At 40.6% G+C, this 26,576-nt stretch overlaps 2 protein-coding genes across 2 annotated transcripts in view; one reads left to right on the forward strand and one right to left on the reverse strand.

The window, feature by feature from the left end:
- LOC129835476 (uncharacterized) overlaps window positions 1-26,576 on the forward strand; it is a 267,196-nt gene that overhangs the window by 185,858 nt on the left and 54,762 nt on the right. The gene's annotated exons all lie outside the window — the stretch shown is intronic.
- On the reverse strand, window positions 18,226-24,722 carry LOC129835704 (uncharacterized). The gene is made up of 6 exons (XM_055901455.1): window positions 23,431-24,722; window positions 20,227-20,409; window positions 19,834-19,926; window positions 19,525-19,705; window positions 18,993-19,076; window positions 18,226-18,418 (listed from the first exon to the last, which is right to left on the reverse strand). The coding sequence occupies exons 1-6, from the start codon at window positions 23,536-23,538 to the stop codon at window positions 18,369-18,371; spliced, it is 699 nt and encodes a 232-aa protein (XP_055757430.1). The 5' UTR covers window positions 23,539-24,722; the 3' UTR covers window positions 18,226-18,368.

Consider the following 26,576-nt stretch of genomic DNA (forward strand, 5'->3'; position numbering starts at 1 on the left):
TGCTTAATTCATAGCCATTACTTCACAGCTCTCTCATACCATCAGACTTTATGAGTCATACCATCAAACACCGTCATACCATCTCACTTTATCAGTCATACATCTCACACATCTCTCACATCATACAAAATACATTTCACAAATATTTAGCATTTCATAATACACACACTACTGGGTTCATAACATTGCACTTTCTTTATCTGGCTTGTTAATGAAAATAGGACATCCATATCTTAAACTTCTGTTATCTCCAGAATTTTTTTTCCATTTTAACTATAGCTAGTATGTCTTTTTTTTTTTATTCACCAAAACTACTATCTAACCCTTTGGGCAATTTGACGCAATCAAAATTGAATTCAAAAGACTGCCTGCCCTCATCCACTAGGTGAGGCTCAACTCAGCTAGATCAAACAAACAAAGCAAGAATAATGTGTTACTTGAGTTGGACAGGTGAGAATGACACCATGTTATGGCCCCGGGATGAATCACAGAATATATATTTTTTTTAATTATTAAATGTCGTTTGGCTTTGAATGTGGATTATATTTAGTCCTAAAATATATTTAGTTCCCTTTCTTTCCAAATAGTCTTGCCTGTAGTCGCCAGCATATTTAATACAGATATAAGTGAATGGAAGAAATTGGAACCAGGAAGATGGGTCTTTGGGAAAAGGCAGCAGTGACTGGACACAATTTATTGTCGGAAGTCAGGAGTAGGTTTAACAACATCATTCTTTCCATTGAGTGTCGTCGCCAGTCTACCCCTCCCCCGCGAAGCCTATGGTGTCACACGTACCTGCATGCTATTGTGAACCCCTCCCCCAAAACGGAGGAGAAAGGCAGGTTTCTCCATCCATATGTTGTCCCTCCCCTCGCGAGTGTTGCTTTAAATAGCGAGAGAGAGCTCAGCTGTGACATCGACACAAAGACACTTGTTGAGAGCATCTCCTCGAGCTCACCTTACAGTCACGCTAAGGACAACTTGTTCAAGGAGAACTACGACGCTATTTTCCTTCAAGAAACCTTCAAGTCACGAAATTACAGGTAACTTTTCCATCTCTTTTATCTGATGATGACCATATAAAAAAACTCGATGTATTTGTTTTTAACGTTGTTTTTTTAACGTTTCACTGCATGATGGCATTTTCAACAATGAGATAATGGTTGTTTATTATTTTCAGCTATTGGCTTGATTAATGGTTAGCCTACACTATCAGATCATAAATTATACACTTTTTGGTTTTTGTCTGATTTAATTTAATTAAGGGATCTACTAATTAACAGTGGTGGAAAAAGTACCCAATTTACATATTTGACTAAAAGTAAAGATACCTTAATAGAAAAGTCACAGTAAAAGTCTAAACGTTTTTGGTTTGAAATATACTTAAGTATGTATTTATTAAAATATACTTAGATGTCAAAAGTAAAACAAAAATCATTTCAAATTCCTTATTTTAAGAAAACCAGATGGTAAAATTGTCTTGCTTTTTAAATGTATAGGTGGATAGCCAGGGGCACACTCCAACACTCAGACATAATTTACATACGAAGCATTTGTGTTTTGTGAGTCCGCCAGATCAGAGGCAGTAGTGCCGACAAGGAATGTTCTCTTGATAAGTGCGTGAATTGGATAATTTTCATGTCCTGCTAAGCATTCAACATTTAACGAGTACTTTTGGGTGTCAGGGAAAATGTATGGAGTAAAAATAACATGATTTTATTTAGTAATTTAGGCTAGTGAAGTAAAAGTTGTGAAAAATATAAATAGTAAAGTACAGATTCCCCGCAAAACGACTTAATTAGTACTTTAAACTAGTTGTATTTAAGTACTTTACACCACTGCTAATTAATAATGTAAAAAAACAATTCTGGTCTATTTTAATTCAACAGTGTTACCAATTCACTATGCAATGTTTTGCTGTCTAGTACACCACCATGAATGAATAACCAATTACCACAATAATATTAGGCCTATGTTTATTGACAGGTATTTTAATGTATTTATTCACGCTGGTACAATAGTTTTATATTCCCAATGATACAACTCAAAGCTTTTGAAATAAGCAACATCATCGACAACATGTGCAAGCATGTATATAAAGTATAAGCATGATAGTGCAATGCATCTGAATGTTGATGATTACATTTGTAAATATTGAATTGTATTGATTTTTAACAAATACATTATTAGTAGTAGTATTAGTAATAGTAGTAGGAGTATATCCTAACCATCTGGATCTCCGTTACTCTATCAGGAATGGACAATAGCAACAGACTGATGTTCGCAGTCGTCATGGTAATAGCGTACATGGCGATGGGAGCCCAGACCCAAAACTCCACAACGGCCCCGAACGTCACAATGGCAGCTAATGTTACTACTACAGGACCCAACATAACAATGAACCTTAGCACAACACGTTCCCCGGGCGTAAACATCACAATCAATGGTACCATGGCACCCAACACAACAATGTCTCCGCCGGCTGTGGTACCTGTTGTCAACACCACCGTCACAGCTCTCACGGTGAGTTGCCTAGACTATATGTCTCACTCCGTCTCCCAGAGTCTAGAAAAAGGAAGCACACATTTCTTCTCAATCTTTCCTTTCAACTAATTATCACTACTTCCCCTCTAAATGTATCTCTCTCTCTCATCAAACTTTATTTAAAGTGAATTTGAAGGATCTCAACGATAAATCTCACACACTGCCATGGAAACTGAAAGCAGATTTAGCAAAGTGCCTGTTTGGGAGTTTCATTTGCACTCATATGCTACACTATTTCCAAAGAAATGACAACCATGACAGCAACTAATGATGAACTCTTCATACACAGGTAAACATCTCAAGGACAGAATGTGGAAACTCTCAGCTCTGTGCTGCTCAGCCGAAAAACTGTGATCCGGCCCTGCCTGGTTCCTGTTTCTTCGTCTCCACCCAGCAGTCCTCGGGACAGACTTTCTCCTTCCAGCTACGAGGAGTGTCCAGCGGCTACATCGCTGTAGGCTTGTCCACAAACCTCACACTGGTATGGAAAACTGCCTTCAGAATTACTATACTTTTCACAAAACAAGGGAGTTGGTGTTGGGTTATTGACATTGACATTGGGAAGAAATGGCTAAAATTAATACTTTTTAAATGATTATTTATTTGGATTCATCCTCTCTCTCCTCTACAGGATGGTAATGCCATCATCTATGTGTGCGCCAACAACAACAACAATGTGAAGTTCTTCACCGCTCTCCTCAACAAAGGAAATCTGACCATCAACAACGCAGTGAGTTGGACCAATCAGAACACAGTGTTTCATTTGTGACTTTCTGGAATAATTTTCAGGGCGTGGTTTGATTCCAGGCAAATTCAGGAAGTTAACTTTATTCAATCAGTGAGTTTTAGGAGTTAGACAAGATATTGAGAACAAAAGTATGAGTATTCCATATGAATTCCATATATTCTTGGTGGTCATAGATGTTGGATATGACCTCGGTTCTGACTCTTACTCCCTGCATATACACTTGGGTGCCATTCTGGACAGTGTCTGGGAGAGTAACAGGGTACCTGACTAATACTAATACTACACTGTAGGCTTACTGACATTTGACTAATGTTCATTGTGGTAAAACCGTTGTGTTGGGTAGCTGCCTGTGGACTCTGTGAAGGGCTCAGTCAACGGTCAGATCATCCAGTGCACCTTCTCTGCTACTCTCCCCAAAGCTACGGCCACCCGGAGCATCGACACCAGCTTCTACCTCTCCATCTCCAACGGGACTTTTATGAACGGTGAGACACTCATCCATACACGTTCCTGGTGAAGTTTCCCTTAGGTACAGATCTAGGATCAGCTCCCCCTACCCCAATCCTCACTTTAACAATTACTGGAGGAAATGCTAAACTGACCTCAGATCAGCATATAGGGGTCCGTCTTCAACTCTCTTTCTCTAACTCTCTCTCTCCTTGTTCTCCTCCCTCAGGAATACTGGGTGATCCAAATATTGTCATGCTCAGTAATATAGCTGTGGACCTGTCCAACTCCAAAACTACTGTGATCAACTCTTTGAACAGCAACACCACCCCCAGCCACGCCTTCGGCCTGCAGCACACCCTGTCTCAAGGTAATAACCACATAAGAAGCACCACTAACACTTTATAATAATAACTCATAACATGATTGTATTAATAGACTATTTATAAAGAAGTATTTCATTATTCACTTATAAGCATTAAAAGCAATTGATGAATAAATAATATATAATTATTTATTACGCATTTATAAATGTGTATGACTATTCATAACGTTGTAATTCATGGAAGTTATTATAAAGTGTTACCGTAGTAACTAATATAATCCCACATTACCTAGAGTAGACAACCAATATGAACGGGTATATAATTTCCTCTCCTCTCTTACTCTCCCTTTTCCATAGCTCTTCTGACCCTGCTAGGTGTAGTAGGTTTGATGATGCTGTAATGCAGGTCTGAAGGTGAAGCACCATGCACTCAGGAATCCTGTCTTCTTCCCTTTACTCACCTTGGCCAGGTTGCATCCCTAAATGGCACCCTATTCCCTAAATACTACTGTACTTTCACTATGTAGGGAATAGGGTGCAATTCTGGACTCAATCTGATACCAGAACAAAGGACCATGTCAGATCTGAAGTTATATGCTTATAAATGCAATCATGTTTTTCCATATACTCAATAAAACACCTAGTTGAGGGTAGTAAGACATTAACCAACAGAATGGACCCAGTGATACAAGGCCAAGTACTAACATATTGTGTTGATAGACAATACCGTTTAAAGGGGAAAAAAGTATAAATTCAACTTCACATTCATCATCTCCAGCAACACTCCCAACATCAACACTTAACTTCTTCTCTCGTTGACCACAAAACATAGGAGGCGGCCATTTTAATATATGTTGATGTTGGAGTGTTGCTGGAGATGATGAAGATGAACTGTCCCTTTAAGAAATAAGAACTGGGTCTCAAAACAGATTCTCCATATTTGTACTGTATGTCATCCCCTACATGTAACTCATTTATTTGTGACAGAGGAAGTTGTTTTATAATTCTGTATTCACTGATGTTCTGTTATGAAGGAAGACTTAGGTTTGTCTGTGTTTCTTAGTGGATGTGTGTGAGTGAGAGTGTGACTGTGTGTAAATATTTGTGTAGTGATGAGAGAGTCCACACACATACCCACACTTGGGACAGACGTCAATTCAACATCTACTGCATTCCACATCGGTTCAAAGTAATTTCATTGAAATAACATGGACACATTGATTAAACCAGGGTTTGCCCAGTGGGACTTAGATTAAGTCACAAAGGCTGCATTTAGACAGGCAGACAAGTTCTTATACTTTTTCCAATAATTGGTCTTTTGAACAAAAACATCAGTTCTTTTTCAGAGCTGATCAAAAGACCAATTAGCGTGTGTGTGTGTGTGTGTGTGTGTGTGTGTGTGTGTGTGTGTGTGTGTGTGTGTGTGTGTGTACTATGATGAAGCCACTGGATGGTGAACTGTTCTTCCTGACAACCCTTTTAATTTAAATATTTGCATTACACAATAAAAATAAAAATGAACTTGCAATACAATCATGTTTTATTATCTTTCAATGGCCTTATTTTTATTGAATCTATTGACACTAAAAACCGACAACATTTAACATACTGTAATATACACGCACAATCTGACACGGCTCGTGTCAGGTAGCCAAACTAGGTAGCCAAGCGGTTAAGAGCGTTGAGCCAGTAACTAAAAGGTTGCTGGTTTGAATCCATGATCCGACAAGATGAAGAAACTGTTGACGTGTCCTCAATTAGGCTAGGCACTTAAATCTAGTTGTTCTGTATAACAAAGTCTGCTAAATGGCTATCATTTAATATAAAGTTTTTTTCAAGCCACATCATGAAATCTGAAATCCTGCATCTACTATAAATCAAGTACTATCTTTCTCCAACCATGGATCCTCTACTAATCTACAAAGTCATGAAGCAGATTTTCAAATTTACTTCTATCTCCATTCATAAAAATATGAACAGAAAAGCTTCTTTTTATACCTTTTCACGCAAGATATCACAAAGCATACTTAATATTGTTAATATTGTTTTACTACTGGAAATATGTATCGGCTTAACAGCCTTCTTTTATTTCACCTTTATTTAACCAGGTAGGCTAGTTGAGAACAAGTTCTCGTTTGCAACTGCGACCTGGCCAAGATAAAGCAAAGCAGTTCGACATATACAACAACACAGAGTTACACATGGAATAAACAAACATACAATCAATAATACAGTAGAAACATCTATTTACAGCATGTGCAAATGAGGTAAGATAAGAGAGTTAAGGCAATAAATAGGCCATGATGGCAAAAAAATTACAATATGGCAATTAAACACTGGAATGGTAGGATATGCAGAAGACGAATGTGCAAGTAGAGATATTGGGGTGCAAAGGAGCAAGATAAATAAATAAATGCTGTATGGGAATGAGGTAGATTGGATGGGCTATTTACAGATGAGCTATGTACAGGTGCAGTGATCTGTGAGCTGCTCTGACATCTGGTGCTTAAAGCTAGTAAGGGAGGTAAGAGTCTCCAGCTTCAGGGATTTTTGAAGTTCGTTCCAGTCATTGGCAGCAGAGAACTGGAAGGAGTGGCGGCCAAAGGAAGAATTGGCTTTGGGGGTGACCAGTGAGATATACCTGCTGGAGCGCGTGCTACGGGTGGGTGCTGCTATGGTGACCAGTGAGCTGAGATAAGGCGGGGCTTTACCTAGCAGGGTCTTGTAGATGACCTGGAGCCAGTGGGTTTGGCGACGAGTAAGAAGCGAGGGCTAGTCAACGAGAGCATACATATCGCAGTGCTGGGTAGTATATGGGGCTTTGGTGACAAAACGGAGGGCACTGTGACAGACTGTATCCAATATGTTGAGTAGAGTGTTGGAGGCTATTTTGTAAATGACATCGCCGAAGTCTAGGATTGGTAGGATGGTCAGTTTTACGAGGGTATGTTTGGTGGACATGAGTGAAGGATGCTTTGTTGCGAAATAGGAAGACAATTCTAGATTTAATTTTGGATTGGAGATGTTTAATGTGAGTCTGGAAGGAGAGTTTACAGTCTAACCAGACTCCTAGGTATTTGTAGTTGTCCACATATTCTAAGTCAGAACCGTCCAGAGTAGTGATGCTAGACAGGCGGGTGCGAGCACCGATCGGTTGAAGAGCGTGCATTTAGTTTTACTTGCATTTAAGAGCAGTTGAAGGCCACAGAAGGAGTGTTGTATGGCATTGAAGCTTGTCTGGATATTTGTTAACACAGTGTTCAAAGAAGGGCCAGAAGTATACAGATAGGTGTCGTCTTCATAGAGGTGGATCAGAGCATCACCAGCAGCAAGAGCGACATCATTGATGTATACAGAGAAAAGAGTCGGCCCGAGGATTGTACCCTGTGGCACCCCCATAGAGACTGCCAGAGGTCCGGACAACAGGCCCTCCGATTTGACACACTGAACTCGATCTGAGAAGTAGTTGGTGAACCAGGCGAGGCAGTCATTTGAGAAACCAAGGCTGTTGAGTCTGCCAATAAGAATGTGTCGATTGACAGTCGAAAGCCTTGGCCAGGTCGATGAAGACGGCTGCACAGTATTGTCTTTTATTGATGGCGGTTATGGTATCGTTTAGGACCTTGAGCGTGGCTGAGGTGGAGAAGAGCGGAGCGGAGCGGAAAAGATACGGTGGGATTCTAAATGGTCGGTGATCTGTTTGTTAACTTGGCTTTCGAAGACCTTAGAAAGGCAGGATAGGATAGATATAGGTTTGTAGCAGTTTGGGTCTAGAGTGTCTCCTCCTTTGAAGAGGGGGATAACGGCGGCAGCATTCCAATCTTTGGGGATCTCAGACGATATGAAAGAGAGGTTGAACAGGCTAGTAATAGGGGTTGCAACAATTGTGGCGGATAATTTTAGAAATAGAGGTTCCAGATTGTCTAGCCCGGCTGATATGTCGGCGTCCAGCTTTTGCAGCTCTTTCAGAACATCAGCTATCTGGATTTGGGTGAAGGAGAAATGGAGGAGGCTTGGGCAAGTTACTGTGGGGTGTGCAGAGCTGTTGACCTGGGTAGGGTTAGCCAGGTGGAAAACATGGCCTGCCATAGAAAAATGCTTATTGGAATGTTCAATTATCATAGATTTATTGGTGGTGACAGTGTTTCCTAGCTTCAGTGCAGTGGGCAGCTGGGAGGAGGTCCTATTATTCACCAGAGACTTTACAGTGTCCCAGAGCTTTTTGTAGTTTGTGCAACAGGATGCAAATATTCTGTTTGAAAAAGCTAGCCTTTGATTTCTTAACTGCCTGTGTTTATTGGTCCCTAACTTCCCTGAAAAATTGCATATCACAGGGGCTATTTGATGCTAATGCAGTACGCCACAGGATATTTTTGTGCTGGTCAACAGTAGTCAGGTCTGGAGTGAACCATGGGCTATATCTGTTCTTAGTTCAAATATTTTTTTTAATGGTACATGCTTAATTAAGTGTGGTGAAGAAAGAATGTTTAAAGACTAACAAGGCAAGCACTACTGAGGGAATGAGGTCAATATCCTTCCAGGATACCCGGGCAAGGTCGATTAAAAAGGCCTGCTTGCTGAAGTGTTTTAGGGAGTGTTTGACAGTGATGAAGAATGGTTGTTTGACCGCAGATCCATTACGGACTCAGGCAATGAGGCAGTGATTGCTGAGTTCCTGGTTGAAGACAGTCGAGGTGTATTTAGAGGACAGTTTGGTCAGGATGATATCTGTGAGGGTGCCCGTGTTTACAGATTTAGTGTTGTACCTTGTAGGTTCCATGATCATTTGTGTGAGATTGAGGGCATCTAGCTTAGATTCTAGGATGGCCGGGGTGTTAAGCATGTCCCAGTTTTGGTCACCTAACAGTACAAACTCTGAAGGTAAATGGGGGGCAATTTATTCATATATGGTGTCCAGGGCACAGCTGGGGGCTGAGGGGTGTCTATAAGAAACGGCAACAGTGAGAGACTTATTTCTGGAAAGGTAGATTTTTAAAAGTATAAGCTCGAACTGTCTGAGCACAAACCTGGAAAGCATGACAGAACTCTGCAGGCTAACTCCACCCCCTTTGGCAGTTCTATGTTGGAGGAAAATGTTGTAGTTGGGGATGTAAATTTCCAAATTTTTGGTGTCCTTCCTAAGCCAGGATTCAGACACGGCTAGCAAATCAGGGTTGGCGGAGTGTGCTAAAGCAGTGAATAGAACTAACTTTGGGAGGAGGATTCTGATAACATGCATGAAACTAAGGCTTTTTACTGTTACAGAAGTCAACAAATGATAATGCCTGGGGAAGAGAAGTGGAACTGGGGGCTACAGGGCCTGGGTTAATCTCTACATCACCAGAGGAACAGAGGAGGTGATGGTAGCCCAGGCCCAAAACTTCACAATGGCAGCTAATGCTACTACAGAACCCAACTTAACAATCAAATCAAATTTATTTATATAGCCCTTCGTACATCAGCTGATATCTCAAAGTGCTGGACAGAAACCCAGCCTAAAACCCCAAACAGCAAGCAATGCAGGTGTAGAAGCACGGTGGCTAGGAAAAACTCCCTAGAAAGACCAAAACATAGGAAGAAACCTAGAGAGGAACCAGGCTATGAGGGGTGGCCAGTCCTCTTCTGGCTGTGCCGGGTGAAGATTATAACAGAACATGGCCAAGATGTTCAAAAATGACCAGCATGGTCAAATAATAATAATCAGAAAGAGAAAGAAAGAGAGAATTAGAGAGAGCATACTTAAATTCACACAGGACACCGGATAAGACAGAAGTACTCCAGATATAACAAACTGACCCTAGCCCCCCGACACATAAACTACTGCAGCATAAATACTGGAGGCTGAGACAGGAGGGGTCAGGAGACACTGTGGCCCCATCCGATGATACCCCCGGACAGGGCCAAACAGGAAGGATATAACCCCACCCACTTTGCCAAAGCACAGCCCCCACACCACTAGAGGGATAACTTCAACCACCAACTTACCATCCTGATACGAGGCCGAGTATAGCCCACAAAGATCTCAGCCACGGCACAACCCAAGGGGGGGCGCCAACCCAGACAGGAAGATCACGTCAGTAACTCAACCCACTCAAGTGACGCACCCCTCCTAGGGACGGCATGAAAGAGCACCAGTAAGCCAGTGACTCAGCCCCTGTAATAGGGTTAGAGGCAGAGAATCCCAGTGGAGAGAGGGGAACCGGCCAGGCAGAGACAGCAAGGGCGGTTCGTTGCTCCAGAGCCTTTCCGTTCACCTTCACACTCCTGGGCCAGACTACACTCAATCATATGACCTACTGAAGAGATAAGTCTTCAGTAAAGACTTAAAGGTTGAGACCGAGTCTGCGTCTCTCACATGGGGAGGCAGACCATTCCATAAAAATGGAGATCTATAGGAGAAAGCCCTGCCTCCAGCTGTTTGCTTAGAAATTCTAGGGACAATTAGGAGGCCTGCGTCTTGTGACTGTAGCATACGTGTAGGTATGTACGACAGGACCAACTTGGAAAGAAAGGTAGGAGCAAGCCCATGTAACGCTTTGTAGGTTAAGTAAAACCTTGAAAAACCTTGTAATCAGCTCTTGCCTTAACAGGCAAGCCAGTGTAGAGAGGCTAGCACTGGAGTAATATGATCAAATTTTGGTACTAGTCAGGATTCTAGCAGCCGTATTTAGCACTAACTGATGTTTATTTAGTGCTTTATACGGGTAGCCGGAAAGTAGAGCATTGCAGTAGTCTAATCTAGAAGTAACAAAAGCATTGGTTAATTTTTCTGCATCATTTTTGGACAGAAAGTTTCTGATTTTTGCAATGTTACGTAGATGGAAAAAAGCTGTCCTTGAAACAGTCTTGATATGTTCGTCAAAAGAGAGATCAGGGTCCAGCGTGACGCCGAGGTCCTTCACAGTTTTATTTGAGACGACTTTACAACCATCAAGATTAATTGTCAGATTCAACAGAAGATCTCTTTGTTTCTTGGGATCTAGAACAAGCATCTCTGTTTTCTCCGAGTTTAAAAGTAGAAAGTTTGCAGCCATCCACTTCCTTATGTCTGAAACACATGCTTCTAGCGAGGGCAATTTTGGGGCTTCACCATGTTTCATTGAAATGTACAGCTGTGTGTCATCCGCATAGCAGTGAAAGTTAACATTATGTTTTCGAATCCCCAAGAGGTAAAATATATAGTGGAAAAAATAGTTGTCCTAAAACGGAACCTTGAGAATCACTAAAATGTACAGTTGATTTGTCAGAGGACAAACCATTCACAGAGACAAACTGATATCTTTCCGATAGATAAGATCTAAACCAGGCCAGAACTTGTCCGTGTAGACCAATTTGGGTTTCCAATCTCTCCAAAAGAATGTGGTGATCGATGGTATCAAAGGCAGCACTAAGGTCTAGTAGCACGAGGACAGATGCAAAGCCTCGGTCTGACGCCATTAAAAGGTAATTTACTACCTTCACAAGTGCCATCTCAATGCTATGATGGGGTCTAAAACCATACTGAAGCATTTCGTATACATTGTTTGTCTTCAGGAAGGCAGTGAGTTGCTGTGCAACAGCTTTTTCTAAACTTTTTGAGAGGAATGGAAGATTCAATATAGGCCGATAGTTTTTTATATTTTCTGGGTCAAGGTTTGGCTTTTTCAACAGAGGCTTTATTACTGCCACTTTTAGTGAGTTTGGTACACATCCGGTGGATAGAGAGCCATTTTTTATGTTCAACATGAGGGCCAAGCACATGAAGCAGCTCTTTAAGTAGTTTAGTTGGAATAGGGTCCAGTATGTAGCTTGAAGGTTTAGAGGCCATGATTATTTTCATCATTGTGTCAGGACATATAGTACTAAAACCCTTAAGTGTCTCTCTTGATCCTAGGTCCTGGCAGAGTTGTGCAGACTCAGGACAGCTGAGCTTTGGAGGAATACGCAGATTTAAAGAGGAGTCCGTAATTTGCTTTCTAATGATCATGATCTTTTCCTCAAAGAAGTTCATGAATTTATTACTGCTAAAGTGAAAGCCATCCTCACTTGGGGAATGCTGCTTTTTAGTTAGCTTTGCGACAGTATCAAAAATAAATTTTGGATTGTTTTTATTTTCCTCAATTAAGTTGGAAAAATAGGATGATCGGACAGCAGTGAGGGCTCTTCGATACTGTCTTTCCAAGCTAGTCGGAATCTTTCCAGTTTGGTGTTGCGCCATTTCCGTTCCAATTTTCTGGAAGCTTGCTTCAGAGCTAGGGCATTTTCTGTATACAAGGGAGCTAGTTTCTTATGACAAATGATTTTAGTTTTTATGGGTGTAACTGCATCTAGGGTATTGCGCAAGGTTAAATTGAGTTCCTCAGTTAGGTGGTTAACCTGTTTGGCGTGCAAGCCCGACGTCGGTACACTTATGACAACAGCCAGCTCAAAGTGCAGGGCGCGAAATTCAAAATATATATTTTTTTAAATATTTAACTTTCACACATTAACAAGTCCAAGACACCAGATGAAAGGTACACATCTTGTGAATCAAGCCAACATGTCCGGTTTTTAAAATGTTTTACAGGGAAGACACAATATGTAAATCTATTAGCTAACCACGTTAGCAAAAGACACCACTATTTTTACTCCATCAGTTTTTTACTACATCAGTAGCTATCACAAATTCGACCAAATAAAGATATAAATAGCCACTAACCAAGAGACAACTTCATCAGATGACAGTCTGAAAACATATTTATTGTATAGCATATGTTTTGTTAGAAAAATTTGCATATTTCAGGTATAAATCATAGTTTACATTGCAGCTACAGTCAGGAATTGCACCGAAAGCAGACAGAAAAATTACAGACACCAACGCCAAATAACTAAATACTCATCATAAAACATTTCTGAAAAATACATAGTGTACAGCAATTGAAAGACAGGCATCTTGTGATTCCAGACAATATTTCCGATTTATCAAGTGTTTTACAGCGAAAACACAATATAGCGTTATATTAGCTTAGCACAATAGCAAACATAACAACAGCATTGATTCAAGGCAAAAATAGCTATAACGTATAAACCACCAAAATATATGAATTGTTTCACTAACCTTCTCAGAATTCTTCAGATGACAGTCCTGTAAAATCATATTACACAATGCATATAGAGTTTGTTCGAAAATGTGCATATTTAGCGGCACAAATCGTGCTTATACAATGAGAATAGTGTCCATAACGTCAAGCAATCTGTCCGGCGCCATCTTGTCAAGGCACCTTTTCTTATCGAAAACTATTCATAAACTTGACAAAAAAAATACAGGTTGGACAGCAATTGAAAGACAAATTAGTTCTTAATGCAATCGCTGAATTACATTTTTTAAATTAACCTTACTGCGCAATACAGGCTGCGATAACGCAAGGCTACACTGCAGGAAATGGCGTCTTATGCATTTGACATTTTTCAACAGAACAATGAATTATCAGCATAAATAGTTCTTACTTTTCGATGAACTCCCATCAGAATCTTGGGAAATGTGTCCTTTGTCCAAAATAATCGTTGCTAGGTTGGAGAACGTCGTCTTCAACGTTGCAATTAGCAGTAAACAATAGCCATGTGGGCCAGAGATACCCAACTTCCTACAACGTCACAAAAATAAATACCCGAAAATCGCAATATACTGACATAAACTGATATAATTCGGTTTAAAATAACAACATTACGATGTCTTCAACACCTATATCGAATAAAAACAGAGCCGGATATATCTAGGAGCTAATACGGGAGCTTCTAAAATGACATGCCAAGACCCTCCCTGCGTCAGAGCGAAGAGTGGAAAGATGGGACACTTCGGTTCCAAGCAATTTATAACCTTTGGGAACTACATAGAAACTCCATTTCAACTCTCCCTATTCGCTGACACCCAGTGGAAGGCGTATGCAGTGCATCTCAACCAATAGAGGACAGGCAAATTAATACACAGGTCTCAGAACAGCCAGCAAAATTCTGCATTCTGACATACACATAGGAAAATTGCTCTAAGTCCAGTTCTGTTTCACCCACAGATATAATTCAAACGGTTTTAGAAACTAGAGAGTGTTTTCTATCCAATAGTAATAATAATATGCATATTGTACGAGCAAGAATTGAGTACGAGGCCTTTTTGAAATGGGCACCTTTTATCTGGCTACTCAATACTGCCCCTTGAGCCCAAAGAGGTTACTGATTTTTGTCCTCTGACGTCCTTGGGTAGGCAGAAGGAGTCTGGAAGGGCATCAAGGAATCTTTGTGTTGTCTGAGAATTTATAGCACAACTTTTGATGCTCCTTGGTTTTGGTCTGAGCAGATTATTTGTTGCGATTGCAAACGTAATAAAATGGTGGTCCGATAGTCCAGGATTATGAGGAAAAACATTAAGATCTACAACATTTATTCCATGGGACAAAACTAGGTCCAGAGTATGACTGTGGCAGTGAGTTGGTCCAGAGACATGTTGGACAAAACCCACTGAGTCGATGATGGCTCCGAAAGCCTTTTGGAGTCGGTCTGTGGACTTTTCCATGTGAATATTAAAATCGCCCGAAATTTGAATATTATCTGCTATGACTACAAGGTCCGATAGGAATTCAGGGAACTCAGTGAGGAACGCTGTATATGGTCCAGAAGGACTGTGAACAGAAGCTATAAAAAGTAATTGAGTAGGCTGCATAGATTACATGACTAGAAGCTCAAAAGACGAAAACGTCATTTTTTTTTTTGTAAATTGAAATTTGCTATCGTAAATGTTAGCAACACCTCCGTCTTTGCGGGATGCATGGGGGATATGGTCACTAGTGTAACCAGGAGGTGACGCCTCATTTAACACAGTAAATTCATCAGGCTTAAGCCATGTTTCAGTCAGGCCAATCACATCAAGATTATGATCAGTGATTAGTTCATTGACTATAACTGCCTTTGAAGTGAGGGATCTTAATCTACATTAAGTAGCCCTATTTTGAGATGTGAGGGATCAGGATCTCTTTCAATAATGGCAGGAATGGAGGAAGTCTTTATCCTAGTGAGATTGCTAAGGCGAACACCGCCATGTTTAGTTTTGCCCAACCTAGGTTGAGGCACAGACACAGTCTCAATGGGGATAGCTGAGCTGACTACACTGACTATGCTAGTGGCAGACTCCACTAAGCTGGCAGGCTGAATAACAGCCTGCTGCCTGGCCTGCAACCCTATTTCATTGTGGAGCTAGAGGAGTTAGAGCCCTGTCTATGTTGGTAGATAAGATGAGAGCACCCCTCCAGCTAGGATGGAGTCCGTCACTCCTCAGCAGGCCAGGCTTGGTCCTGTTTGTGGGTGAGTCCCAGAAAGAGGGCCAATTATCTACAAATTCTATCTTTTGGGAGGGGCAGAAAACAGTTCTCAACCAGCGATTGAGTTGTCAGACTCTGCTGTAGAGCTCATCACTCCCCCTAACTGGGAGGGGGCCAGAGACAATTACTCGATGCCGACACATCTTTCTAGCTGATTTACACGCTGAAGCTATGTTGCGCTTGGTGACCTCTGACTGTTTCATCCTAACATCGTTGGTGCCGACGTGGATAGCAATATCTCTATACTCGCCAGTTTTAGCTTTAGCCAGCACCATCTTCAGATTAGCCTTAACGTCGGTACCCTGCCCCCTAGTAAACAGTGTATGATCGCTGGATGATTCGTTTTAAGTCTAATACTGCAGGTAATGGAGTCGCCAATGACTAGGGTTTTCAATTTGTCAGAGCTAATGGTGGGAAGCTTCGGCGTCTCAGACCCTGTAACGGGAGGAGTAGAGACAAGAGAAGACTCGGCCTCAGACTCAGACTCGCTGCTTAATAGGGAAAACCGGTTGAAAGTTTCTGTCAGCTGAATGAGCGACACCGGTTGAGCATTCCTACAGCATTCCCCTCCAGAAGCCATGAGAAAGTTGTCCGGCTGCGGGGACTGTGTGAGGGGATTTATACTACTATCTGTATGTACTTACTGGTGATACAGATGCTGTTTCATCCTTTCCTACACTTAAATTACCCTCGCCTAACGAGCGATTGCGTCTGAAGCTGGGCTTGCAGCACAGCTATCCTCGCCATAAGGCGATCGTTCTCCTGTATATTATGAGTACAGCGACTGCAATTAGAAGGCATCATGTTAATTTTACTACTTAGCTTCGGCTGTTGAAGGTGCTGACGAACCATGTCCAGATAAAGCGTCCGGAGTGAAAAAGTTGAATGAAAAAAAAAAAAGTTGTGAGGGAAAAACTAAAAATTTAAACGGTAACTAAAAAGTAAAAACCGTAAAGTTGACAGGTAGCAAAGTAAGGTTGGCAACAAAACACACATCAACACGTCTGCAAGTTCAAGAGGAAGTGACGTCAACAAGCGTACGGAAAGAAGACTCACTGCCAAAGGTGTTTCAACAAAGTACTGAGTAAAGGGTCTGCATACTTATGTAAATGTTATATTTCCACATTTTTTTACCTGTATAAATTTGCGAACATTTCTTTGAATCTGTTTTTGCTTTGTCATTATGGGGTATTGTGTGTAGATTGATGAGGGAAAAAAAACATTGAATACATTTTAGAATAAGGCTGTAATGTAACAAAATGTGGAAAAAATCAAGGGGTCTGAATACTTTCCGCAGGAAATGTATACAGATTTTTATTGTTGACATATATACACTTTGGGCCTTGACTAACCCTGGACATAAAGCCTGACCAGGAAAATCTCAGCACTTAGTGAAAGTGCAACATTGGCACCATTTCATACTACTGATGACAGAATATTCTGTCCTGCATCCTCTGAGCGACACAGAGTCACGATTCAAATACCTGCCGACTCGTTACAACCTTGGCTTTAAGCACAACATTTTAATGCCTGTGTGACAAAGATAAAGTGGTCTTGTTTAAATTTTATGAAATTAAACTTTTTCATGTTGGGAACTGTAAATCTGAGCTCGATATTGTTGCATTCTCTAAGTTCCACCCTTTCATATGCCTGATCGCAAGAGGGACTCCGATGCTAATAGCCAGAGGAAATCGATCCTTTGTCTGGATAGGCCAGAAAATGTGACATGTCACCTCTTATGCAAATGAGGTATCCGATTGCAAACTCTCCATCTCACCTTCTCGCAGGCAGCAACAACTGGATGGGGAGACTCAGCTGTTTCACTGAGCATAAAGCCGATATCACATGAAGCAATCTGGACTAAATGTATGATGCTTGCAACAATGTTGCATCGGTGTTTCTCTGTGTGTCACGTCCCCAAAAATGTTCTGCAACTTAGTTGCATCACAAGAGATACACTCAATCTTATTTAATACAACTTAGCAAACAGTGTCCTATCAGTGAGCAGAACAAAGTGTGCATGTCATATCATTGTTCACAGAGCACTGTGCTCACAAAGTGGCGCTCGGGACGGATCCAGAAATGCTACTAGTCCCCTATTTAGAGACTTGACATCGAAAAGGTTTTAAAAATATAACATTTTCAGAAAGGTTGTCACAATAACTTGTCATGTGATGTTAGAGTATTGTGGGTAATTAAACATTTTAGACTTTATGTTACCTTACACAATGTTGTATGCATGTCTGTAGAACGAGAAGAAAATGTCTATATTTATATGAAATACTTTGTTATATTTGCTGTAATGGATCATGATAATCAGGTTCAAAAACCGCTGTGAAAATGGACTATTGCGGTGTCATGGTGTATTTGTAAAGTAGATCCACTGTAGATTATTTCACATTGATATCACAGTAGCAGGGGGTTAAGAACCCATCACACCTACTCCATACCAGCTCCCCAAGAGCTGTAGATGTAGTAGGAATAGTAGTTATTGTAGTTGCACAATCGTTGTTGTAGTAGTAGGAGCAATAGTTGTTATAGTTTGAGTTGTTGACGAAATACGTTGTTATAGTAAGAGTTATAGTAAGAGCAGTAGTTGTTGTATTAGGAGCTGTAGTTGTTGTAGTAGGAGCTGTAGTTGTTGTAGTAGGAGCTGTAGTTGTTGTAGTAGGAGCTGTAGTTGTTTTAGTAGGAGCTGTAGTTGTTGTAGTAGGAACTGTGGTTGCCTTAGCAGGATAAGTATATACTGGGATTGGATTGGAATAGTTTTATACTCTATATTATGTACATTTCAACAAGTAATAAAAAATAAACACTAAACAAAACATAATTGACAAGAGAAAAGATACATACATATATATGAATAAATATGCACGACTACAGTATATAACAAAATCCAGTGTTATTGAACAAAAATGGCCAAATCAATAAAATGTTGAACTTGGCTGTAAAGTCCTCCTTTGGTAGCTCAGCAGGTTTAGTGCAGAAGGTTGAAGAGGTTCCAACAGACCAACGTCATCAACAGGCCTGGAAAAACGAACAAACAAAATTTTAAAAAAATCAAGAAAACCCTGGTTACTTTCAACAGGACTTTTCAACACTGACACCTACTGGTTGAGTCAAGTAGTCATCAACAGGCTCAACAGCATTTAATCCTACAGACTACAGTGCAATGACCACAGTCCACAATGACCACACTGCACAATGACCACAGTCCACAATGACCACAGTCCACAATGACCAATGTGCACAATGACCACAGTCCACAATAACCACAGTCCACAATGACCACAGTGTACAATGACCACAGTCCACAATGACCACAGTCCACAATGACCACAGTGTACATTGATCACAGTGCACAATGACCACAGTCCACAATGACCACAGTCCACAATGACCACAGTCCACAATGACCAAAGTGTACAATGATCACTGTGTACAATGACCAAAGTGTACAATGACCACTGTTTACAATGACCACAGTCCACAATGACCACAATGCACAATGACCACAGTCCACAATGACCACAGTGTACAATGACCACAGTCCACAATGACCATAGTTCATGATAATTGAACAAAAGTCGACTTCACTCACCGTGAAAAACGGGTTTCCTACAGCTTGAGGAAACCTGACTGGAGAGGCCTGTCAAAAGTGTGATGGAGGAAGAGCCAAGATCACCTGCAGGAGAAGAACAAGGAAACACGTTTTGGAAAAGTCCACAATCTTTCAAAGTCACAGAACACTTCCTCTTTCTTAGGTGTCTGTGTGTGTGTGTGCTTGTGTATGTCTGTGTGTGTGTGTGTGTGTGTGTATGTGTGTGTGCTTGTGTGTTTATGTGTGTGAGTGTGTGTGCCTGCAGGTGTGCATTCATGTCTTCCTACCTTGCCAAGACTACAATGTAAGGACTACAATGTCCTGACAATTCACACGAGTATGTGTGTGTGTGTGTGTGTGTGTGTGTGTGTGTGTGTGTGTGTGTATGTGTGTGTGTGCACGCTTGTGTACGAGCACCCTTGCATTATGCAAAAACAGTTGTGTTATCATAGTCAGCAAATGTACATTTTAAATAGCATTTTATGGTAGACATAAAAGCAGTAATTTAAGAAGATGCACTCCTGAATCTTACCATTATCCCCAACAGATCCCCGGACAAAGAACACTTTTTGAAGACCAGTATCTATTACACGTCTGGGCGTTAGGGTCAAGGTTTTGAGCAAAAGTGGAGCCAAATTATCAGGGATCATGAAACTAAATTGGATTATTTTTATATCAGGATCATAAGCAAGTTCTTTGTACGTCACTTCCACCTGAAAGAAAAGTATGAAATAATCAAACTATTATATAATGTAAGTTCAAACAGGACTGTCTGTTGCACCCGAGGAGAATGAATCCATTGTATCGGTAATTGGTAATATCACTAGAGGCTTAAACTTACTTGTGTTTTGTTGATAAATGTGGCTCCATTGTACAAGGCCTTTTGAACTGTAAATGTTCCACTTTCGTACACAACAATCATTGACTCATTGGACTGAAAAAAATCAACAATATTTAACATCAGCAAGTTCATCAGATTTTGTTGTTGTAATTAATGAAGCATGTTTTGTTGATGAATGGAGAGGTTCCTGTAATGTCTAAGCATCTGATTTCTAAGTGGTCGATGTGGGTTGCCATACACAAGGTCACTGGTTTGAATCCCTTCCTAACCTTAACAAATTAGAATGACTTGCCTTAATTTAACTAATCGCTAAACGTACTTGCTTAAACTTTACACCTTCAGTGCCGTTCTTCAAATAAAATGAAATAAGGAAAACTGGATGTGTTGTGTTACCTTGATTTGATTAGTTAGTATTTCACTGATGATCCCCAGGTATCCCTGAAGTGTCTCTGCAGGTGCACTAATCTCCACTATGTAAGGTGGGCTGGTTGTGACAGAGATGTAAGTGCAGTTCCTGGGGTCATCTGTAGCATCGCAGCCCTTAGGTTCAGAGTAGCGATTTCTTTCTCTCAAACTCTGTGTGGAAAACAGGCACTTAAACAAATATACAGTTGAAGTCGGAAGATGACATACACCTTAGCCAAATTCATTAAACAGTGTTTTTTTTTTTTTACAATTCCTGACATTTAATCCTAGTAAAAAATCCCTGTCTTAGGTCAGTTAGGATTCCCACTTTATTTTAAGAATGTGAAATGTCAGAATAATAGAGTGATTTATTTCAGCTTTTATTTCTTTCATCACATTCCCAGTGGGTCAGAAGTTTACATACACTCAATTAGTATTTGGTAGCATTGCCCTTAAAATGTTTAACTTGCGTCAAACGTTTCGGGTAGCCTTCCACAAGCTTCCCACAATAAGTTGGGTGAATTTTGGCCCATTCCTCCTGACAGAGCTGGTGTAACTGAGTCAGGTTTGTAGGCCTCCTTGCTCGCACACGCTTTTTCAGTTCTGCCCACAAATTTTCTCTAGCATTGAGGTCAGGGCTTTGAGATGGCCACTTCAATACCTTGACTTTGTTGTCCTTAAGCCATTGTGCCACAACTTTGGAAGTATGCTTGGGGTCATTGTCCATTTGGAAGACCCATTTGCGACCAAGCTTTATTTCCTGACTGATGATCTTGAGATGTTGATTCAATATATCAGCATAATTTTCCTCTCCTCATGATGCCATCTATTTTGTGAACTGCACCAGGCCCTCCTGCAGCAAAGCACCCACACAACATGAACATGATGTGCTTCACGGTTGGGATGGTTTTATTCGGCTTGCAAGCCTCCCCCTTGCCTCCCCCTTTCCTCCAAACATAACGGTGGTCATTATGTCCAAACAGTTCTATTTTGTTTCATCATACCAGAGGACATGTCTCCAAAAAGGACTATCTTTGTCCCCATGTGCAGTTGCAAAACGTAGTCTGGCTTTTTTACCGCGGTTTTAGAGCAGTGGCTTCTTCCTTGCTGAGTGGCCTTTCAGGTTAAGTTGATGTAGGACTCGATTTACTGTTTATATAGATACTTTTGTACCCGTTTCCTCCAGCATCTTCACAAGGTCCTTTGCTGTTGTTCTGGGATTGATTTGCACTTTTCGCACCAAAGTAGGTTCATCTCTAGGAGACAGAACGCGTCTCCATCCTGAGCGGTATAAAGACTGCGTGGTCCCATGATGTTTATACTTGGGTACTATTGTTTGTACAGATGAACGTGGTACTTCAGGCATTTGGAAATTGCTCCCAAGGAAGAACCAGACTTGTGGAGGTCTACAATTTATTTTCTGAGGTTGTGGCTGATTTCTTTTGATTTTCCCATGATGTCAAACAAAGAGGCACTGAGTTTGAATGTAGGCCTTGCAATACATCCACAGGTACACCTACAATTTACTCAAATGATGTCAATTAGCCTATCAGAAGCTTCTAAAGAAATTACATAATTTTCTAGAATTTTCCAAGCTGTTTAAAGGCACAGTCAACTTAGTGTATGTTAACTTCTGACCCACTGGAATTGTGATACAGTGAATTATAAGTGAAATAACCTGTCTGTTAACAATTGCTGGAAAAATTACTAGTGTCATGCACAAAGTAGATGTCCTAACCGACTTGCCAAAACTATAGTTTGTTAACAAGAAAGTTGTGGAATGGTTGAAAAATGAGTTTTAAAGACTCCAACATAAATGTATGTAAACTTCCGACTTCAACTGTACTACAAAAAAGATAAAGCGCTCAGTTTTTTGTTTAAAATGTATATAAATAGCTGAGGTGTACTATACTCACTTTTGAGGACACAAGCTCAATTACATAGTACAAGTAATATGAAAATAATAAATATCATATTCAATCATTTTCCTATTCAACAAAAGTGGGTGAATCGGGCTTGAAATAATGTAAATGTTTTTAAATATAGTAGCAATCAAATTCTAAAGAACTTACTATTTCATTTCACCTTTCTTATAACTGTCAAATAAAAATGATTACTTAGTGACAGTGCAAGATTGGCACCATTTCATACTACTGATGAAAGAAAATATTCTGTCCTGCGTCCTCTGAGCGACACAGAGTCACGATTCAAATACCTGCCGACTCGTTACAAACTTGGCTTTAAGCATAACATTTTCGTCGACAAAGTTAAAGTGGTCTTTTTTAAATTCTACGAAATGAAACTTTTTCATGTTGAGAACTGTAAATCTGAGATCAATATTGTTGTATTCTCTAGACCACCCATTCATATGTCTGATCGCAAGAGGGTCTCCGATGCTAATAGCCAGAGGAAATTGATCCCTTGTCTGGATAGGCCAGAAAATGTGACAGTTTGCCTCTTATGCAAATGAGGTATCCGATTGCAAACTCTCCATCTCACCTTCTCGCAGGCAGCAACAACTGAATGGGGAGACTCAGCTGTTTCACTGAGCATAAAGCCGATATCACATGAAGCAATCTGGACTAAATGTATGTTGCTTGCAACAATGTTACATCGGTGTTTCTCTGTGTGTCACGTCCCCAAAAATTGCTTGCAACTTAGTTGCATCGCAAGAGATAGACTCAATCTTATTTAATACAACTTAGCAAACAGTGTCCTATCAGTGAGCAGAACAAAGTGTGCATGTCATATCATTGTTCACAGAGCACTGTGCTCACAAAAGTGGCGTTCGGACCGGGTCCACAACTGATACTATTCCCCTATTTAGGGGACATGACATCAAAAAGGTTTTAAAGCTATTTAATTTTCAGAAAGGTTGTCTCAATAACTTGTCATGTGACATTAGAGGATTGTGGGTAATTTAACATTGTATACTTTATGTTACCTTACACAATGTTGTATGCATGTCTGTAGAAAGAGAATTTAATGTCTATATTTGTATTAAGCACTTTGATATACTTGCTTTAATGGATCATGAGGATCAGGTTTAAAAACCGCTGTGAAAATTGACTGTTGAACTACAGGAGACCACACCAGCCAATCTGGAATTAGCACTACACTCAACAATGCCTGCTAAATTAAGTTAAAGTAGTACAAGTATTCTGTATTTATACTTGTGTCTGAGGACGTTACCGTAAGTCTAAGAGGAATTGGAGCAGTAGTAGTAGTAGTTTGAGTTGTTGACGTATTAGGAGTCATAGGAGTAGGACTAGGAGTAGCAGATGTAGCAGTAGGAAGCATAGTTGTGCTGTTCAAAGCTGTTTGGTGAAGGATCACGATTTGATGTTGTAGAGCAGTAGTAGTTGTGGTAGGAGCAGCAGCTGTTATAGTAAGAGCCGTTGTTGTTGTATTCGGAGCAGTAGTTGTTGTAGTATGAGCTGTAGATGTTGTAGTAGGATCTGTAGTTGTAGTAGTAGGAGCTGTGGTTGCCTTAGCAGGAGCTGTAGTTGTTGTAATATGATCTGTAGTTGTTGTTGTATTAGGGTCTGTAGTTGTTGTAATAGGAGCAGTAGTTGTTGTATTAGGAGCTGTAGTTGTTGTAGCAGGAGCTGTGGTTGTAGTAGTAGGAGCTGTGGTTGCCTTAGCAGGAGCTGTAGTTGTTGTAGTAGTAGCAGTAGTTGTTGTATTAGGAGCTGTAGTTGTTGTAGTAGACGCTATAGTTGTTTTATTAGGAGCTGTGTTTGTTGTAGTATGAACAGTAGTTGTAGTCTTAGGAGCTGTAGTTGTTGTATTAGGAGATGTATTTGTTGTAGTATGAGCTGTAGTTGTTGTATTAGGAGATGTATTTGTTGTAGTATGAGCTGTAGTTGTTGTATTAGGAGCTGTAGTTGTTCTGGTAGGAGCTGTAGTTGTTGTGGTAGGAGCTGTAGTTGTTGTAGTAGGAGCTGTAGTTGTTGTAGTAGGAACAGTAGTTGTTGTACTAGGAGTTGTAGTTGTTGTAGTAGGAGCTGTAGTTGTTGTAGTCGGAGCTGTGGTTGACTTTGTAGGAGCAGTAGTTGTTGTAGTATGAGTTGTAGTTGTTGTATTAGGAGCTGTAGTTGTTGTCGTAGGAGCAGTAGTTGTTGTATTAGGAGCAGTAGTTGTTGTAGTAGTTGTCGTTGTAGGAGCTGTAGTTGTTGTAGTAGGAGCTGTAGTTGTTGTAGTAGGAGCTGTAGTTGTTGTAGTAGGAGCAGTAGTTGTTGTAGTAGGAGCTGTAGTTGTTCTAGTAGGAGCCGTTGTAGTAGTTGTCGTAGTAGTTGTCGTTGTAGGAGCAGTAGTTGGTGTAGTAGGAGCTGTAGTTGTTGTGGCAGGAGCTGTAGTTGTTGTAGTAGTTGTCGTTGTAGGAGCAGTAGTTGTTGTAGTAGGAGCTGTAGGAGCAGTAGTTGTTGTTGTAGGAGCTGTAGTTGTTGTAGTAGTAACTGTAGTTGTTGTATTAGGAGCTGTAGTTGTTGTAGTAGGAGCAGTAGTTGTTGTAGTAGGAGCAGTAGTTGTTGTAGTAGTTGTCGTTGTAGGAGCTGTAGTTGTTGTATTAGGAGCTGTAGTTGTTGTATTAGGAGGTGTAGTTGTTGTTGTATTAGGATCTGTAGTTGTTGTAGTCGGTGCTTTGGTTGGCTTTGTAGGAGCGTTAGTTGTTGTAGTAGGAGCTGTGGTTGTTGCATATTGAACTGTAGTTGATGTATTAGGAGCTGTAGTTGTTGTAGGAGCAGAAGTTGTATTAGGAGCTGTAGATGTTGTAGTAGGAGCTGTGGTTGTTGTATTCGGATCTGTAGTTGTTGTATTAGGAGCTGTAGTTGTTGTATTCGGATCTGTAGTTGTTGTATTAGGAGCTGTGGTTGTTGTATTAGGAGCTGTAGTTGTTGTATTAGGGACAGTGGTTGTTGTACTAGGAGTTGTGGTTGTTGTATTAGGAACTGTGGTTGTTGTACTTGCAGCTGTGGTTGTTGTACTAGGAGCTGTAGATGTTGTATTAGGAGCTGTAGTTGTTGTATCTGGATATGTAGTTGTATAAGACCCTGTAGTTTTTGTATTAGGAGCTGTGGTTGTTGAATTACGACCTGTAGTTGTTGTATTATGAGCTGTGGTTGTTGTATTAGGAGTTGTATTTGTTGTATTAGGGGCAGCAGTTGTTGTAGTCGGAGCTGTGGTTGTTGTAGTAGGAACTGTGATTGTTGTAGTAGGAGCAGTAGTTGTTGTAGTAGGAGCTGTAGTTGTTGTAGTAGTTGTCGTTGTAGGAGCTGTAGTTTTTGTATTAGGAGCTGTAGTTGTTCTGGTAGGAGCTGTAGTTGTTGTAGTAAGAACAGTATTTGTTGTACTAGGAGTTGTGGTTGTTGTACTAGGAGCTGTGGTTGTTGTAGTAGGAACTGTAGTTGTTGTAGTAGGAGCAGTAGTTGTTGTAGTAGGAGCTGTAGTTGTTCTAGTAGGAGCTGTAGGAGCAGTAGTTGTTGTAGTAGGAGCTGTAGTTGTTGTAGTAGGAACTGTAGTTGTTGTATTAGGAGCTGTAGTTGTTGTAGTAGGAGCAGTAGTTGTTGTAGTAGTTGTCGTTGTAGGAGCTGTAGTTGTTGTATTAGGAGCTGTGGTTGTTGTATTAAGAAGTGTAGTTGTTGTATTATGATCTGTAGTTGTTGTAGTCGGAGCTGTGGTTGACTTTGTAGGAGCAGTAGTTGTTGTAGTATGAGTTGTAGTTGTTGTATTAGGAGCTGTAGTTGTTGTCGTAGGAGCAGTAGTTGTTGTATTAGGAGAAGTAGTTGTTGTAGTAGTTGTTGTGGTAGGAGCTGTAGTTGTTGTAGTAAGACCTGTAGTTGTTGTAGTAGGAGCTGTAGTTGTTGTAGTAGGAGCTGTAGTTGTTGTATTAGGAGCTGTAGTTGTTCCAGTAGGAGCAGTAGTTGTTGTAGTAGGAGCTGTAGTTGTTGTAGTAGGAGCTGTGGGAGCAGTAGTTGTTGTTGTAGGAGCTGTACTTGTTGTAGTAGTAACTGTAGTTGTTGTAGTAGGAGCAGTAGTTGTTGTAGTAGGAGCTGTAGTTGTTCTAGTAGGACCTGTAGGAGCAGTAGTTGTTGTAGTAGGAGCTGTAGTTGTTGTAGTAGGAACTGTAGTTGTTGTATTAGGAGCTGTAGTTGTTGTAGTAGGAGCAGTAGTTGTTGTAGTAGTTGTCGTTGTAGGAGCTGTAGTTGTTGTATTAAGAGCTGTAGTTGTTCTGGTAGGAGCTGTAGTTGTTGTAGTAGTTGTAGTGGTAGGAGCTGTAGTTGTTGTAGTAGGAGATGTAGTTGTTGTAGTAGGAAGTGTAGTTGTTGTATTAGGAGCTG

This window comes from Salvelinus fontinalis, chromosome 36 (assembly GCF_029448725.1).
Source record: "Salvelinus fontinalis isolate EN_2023a chromosome 36, ASM2944872v1, whole genome shotgun sequence".
Taxonomy (NCBI): domain Eukaryota; kingdom Metazoa; phylum Chordata; class Actinopteri; order Salmoniformes; family Salmonidae; genus Salvelinus; species Salvelinus fontinalis.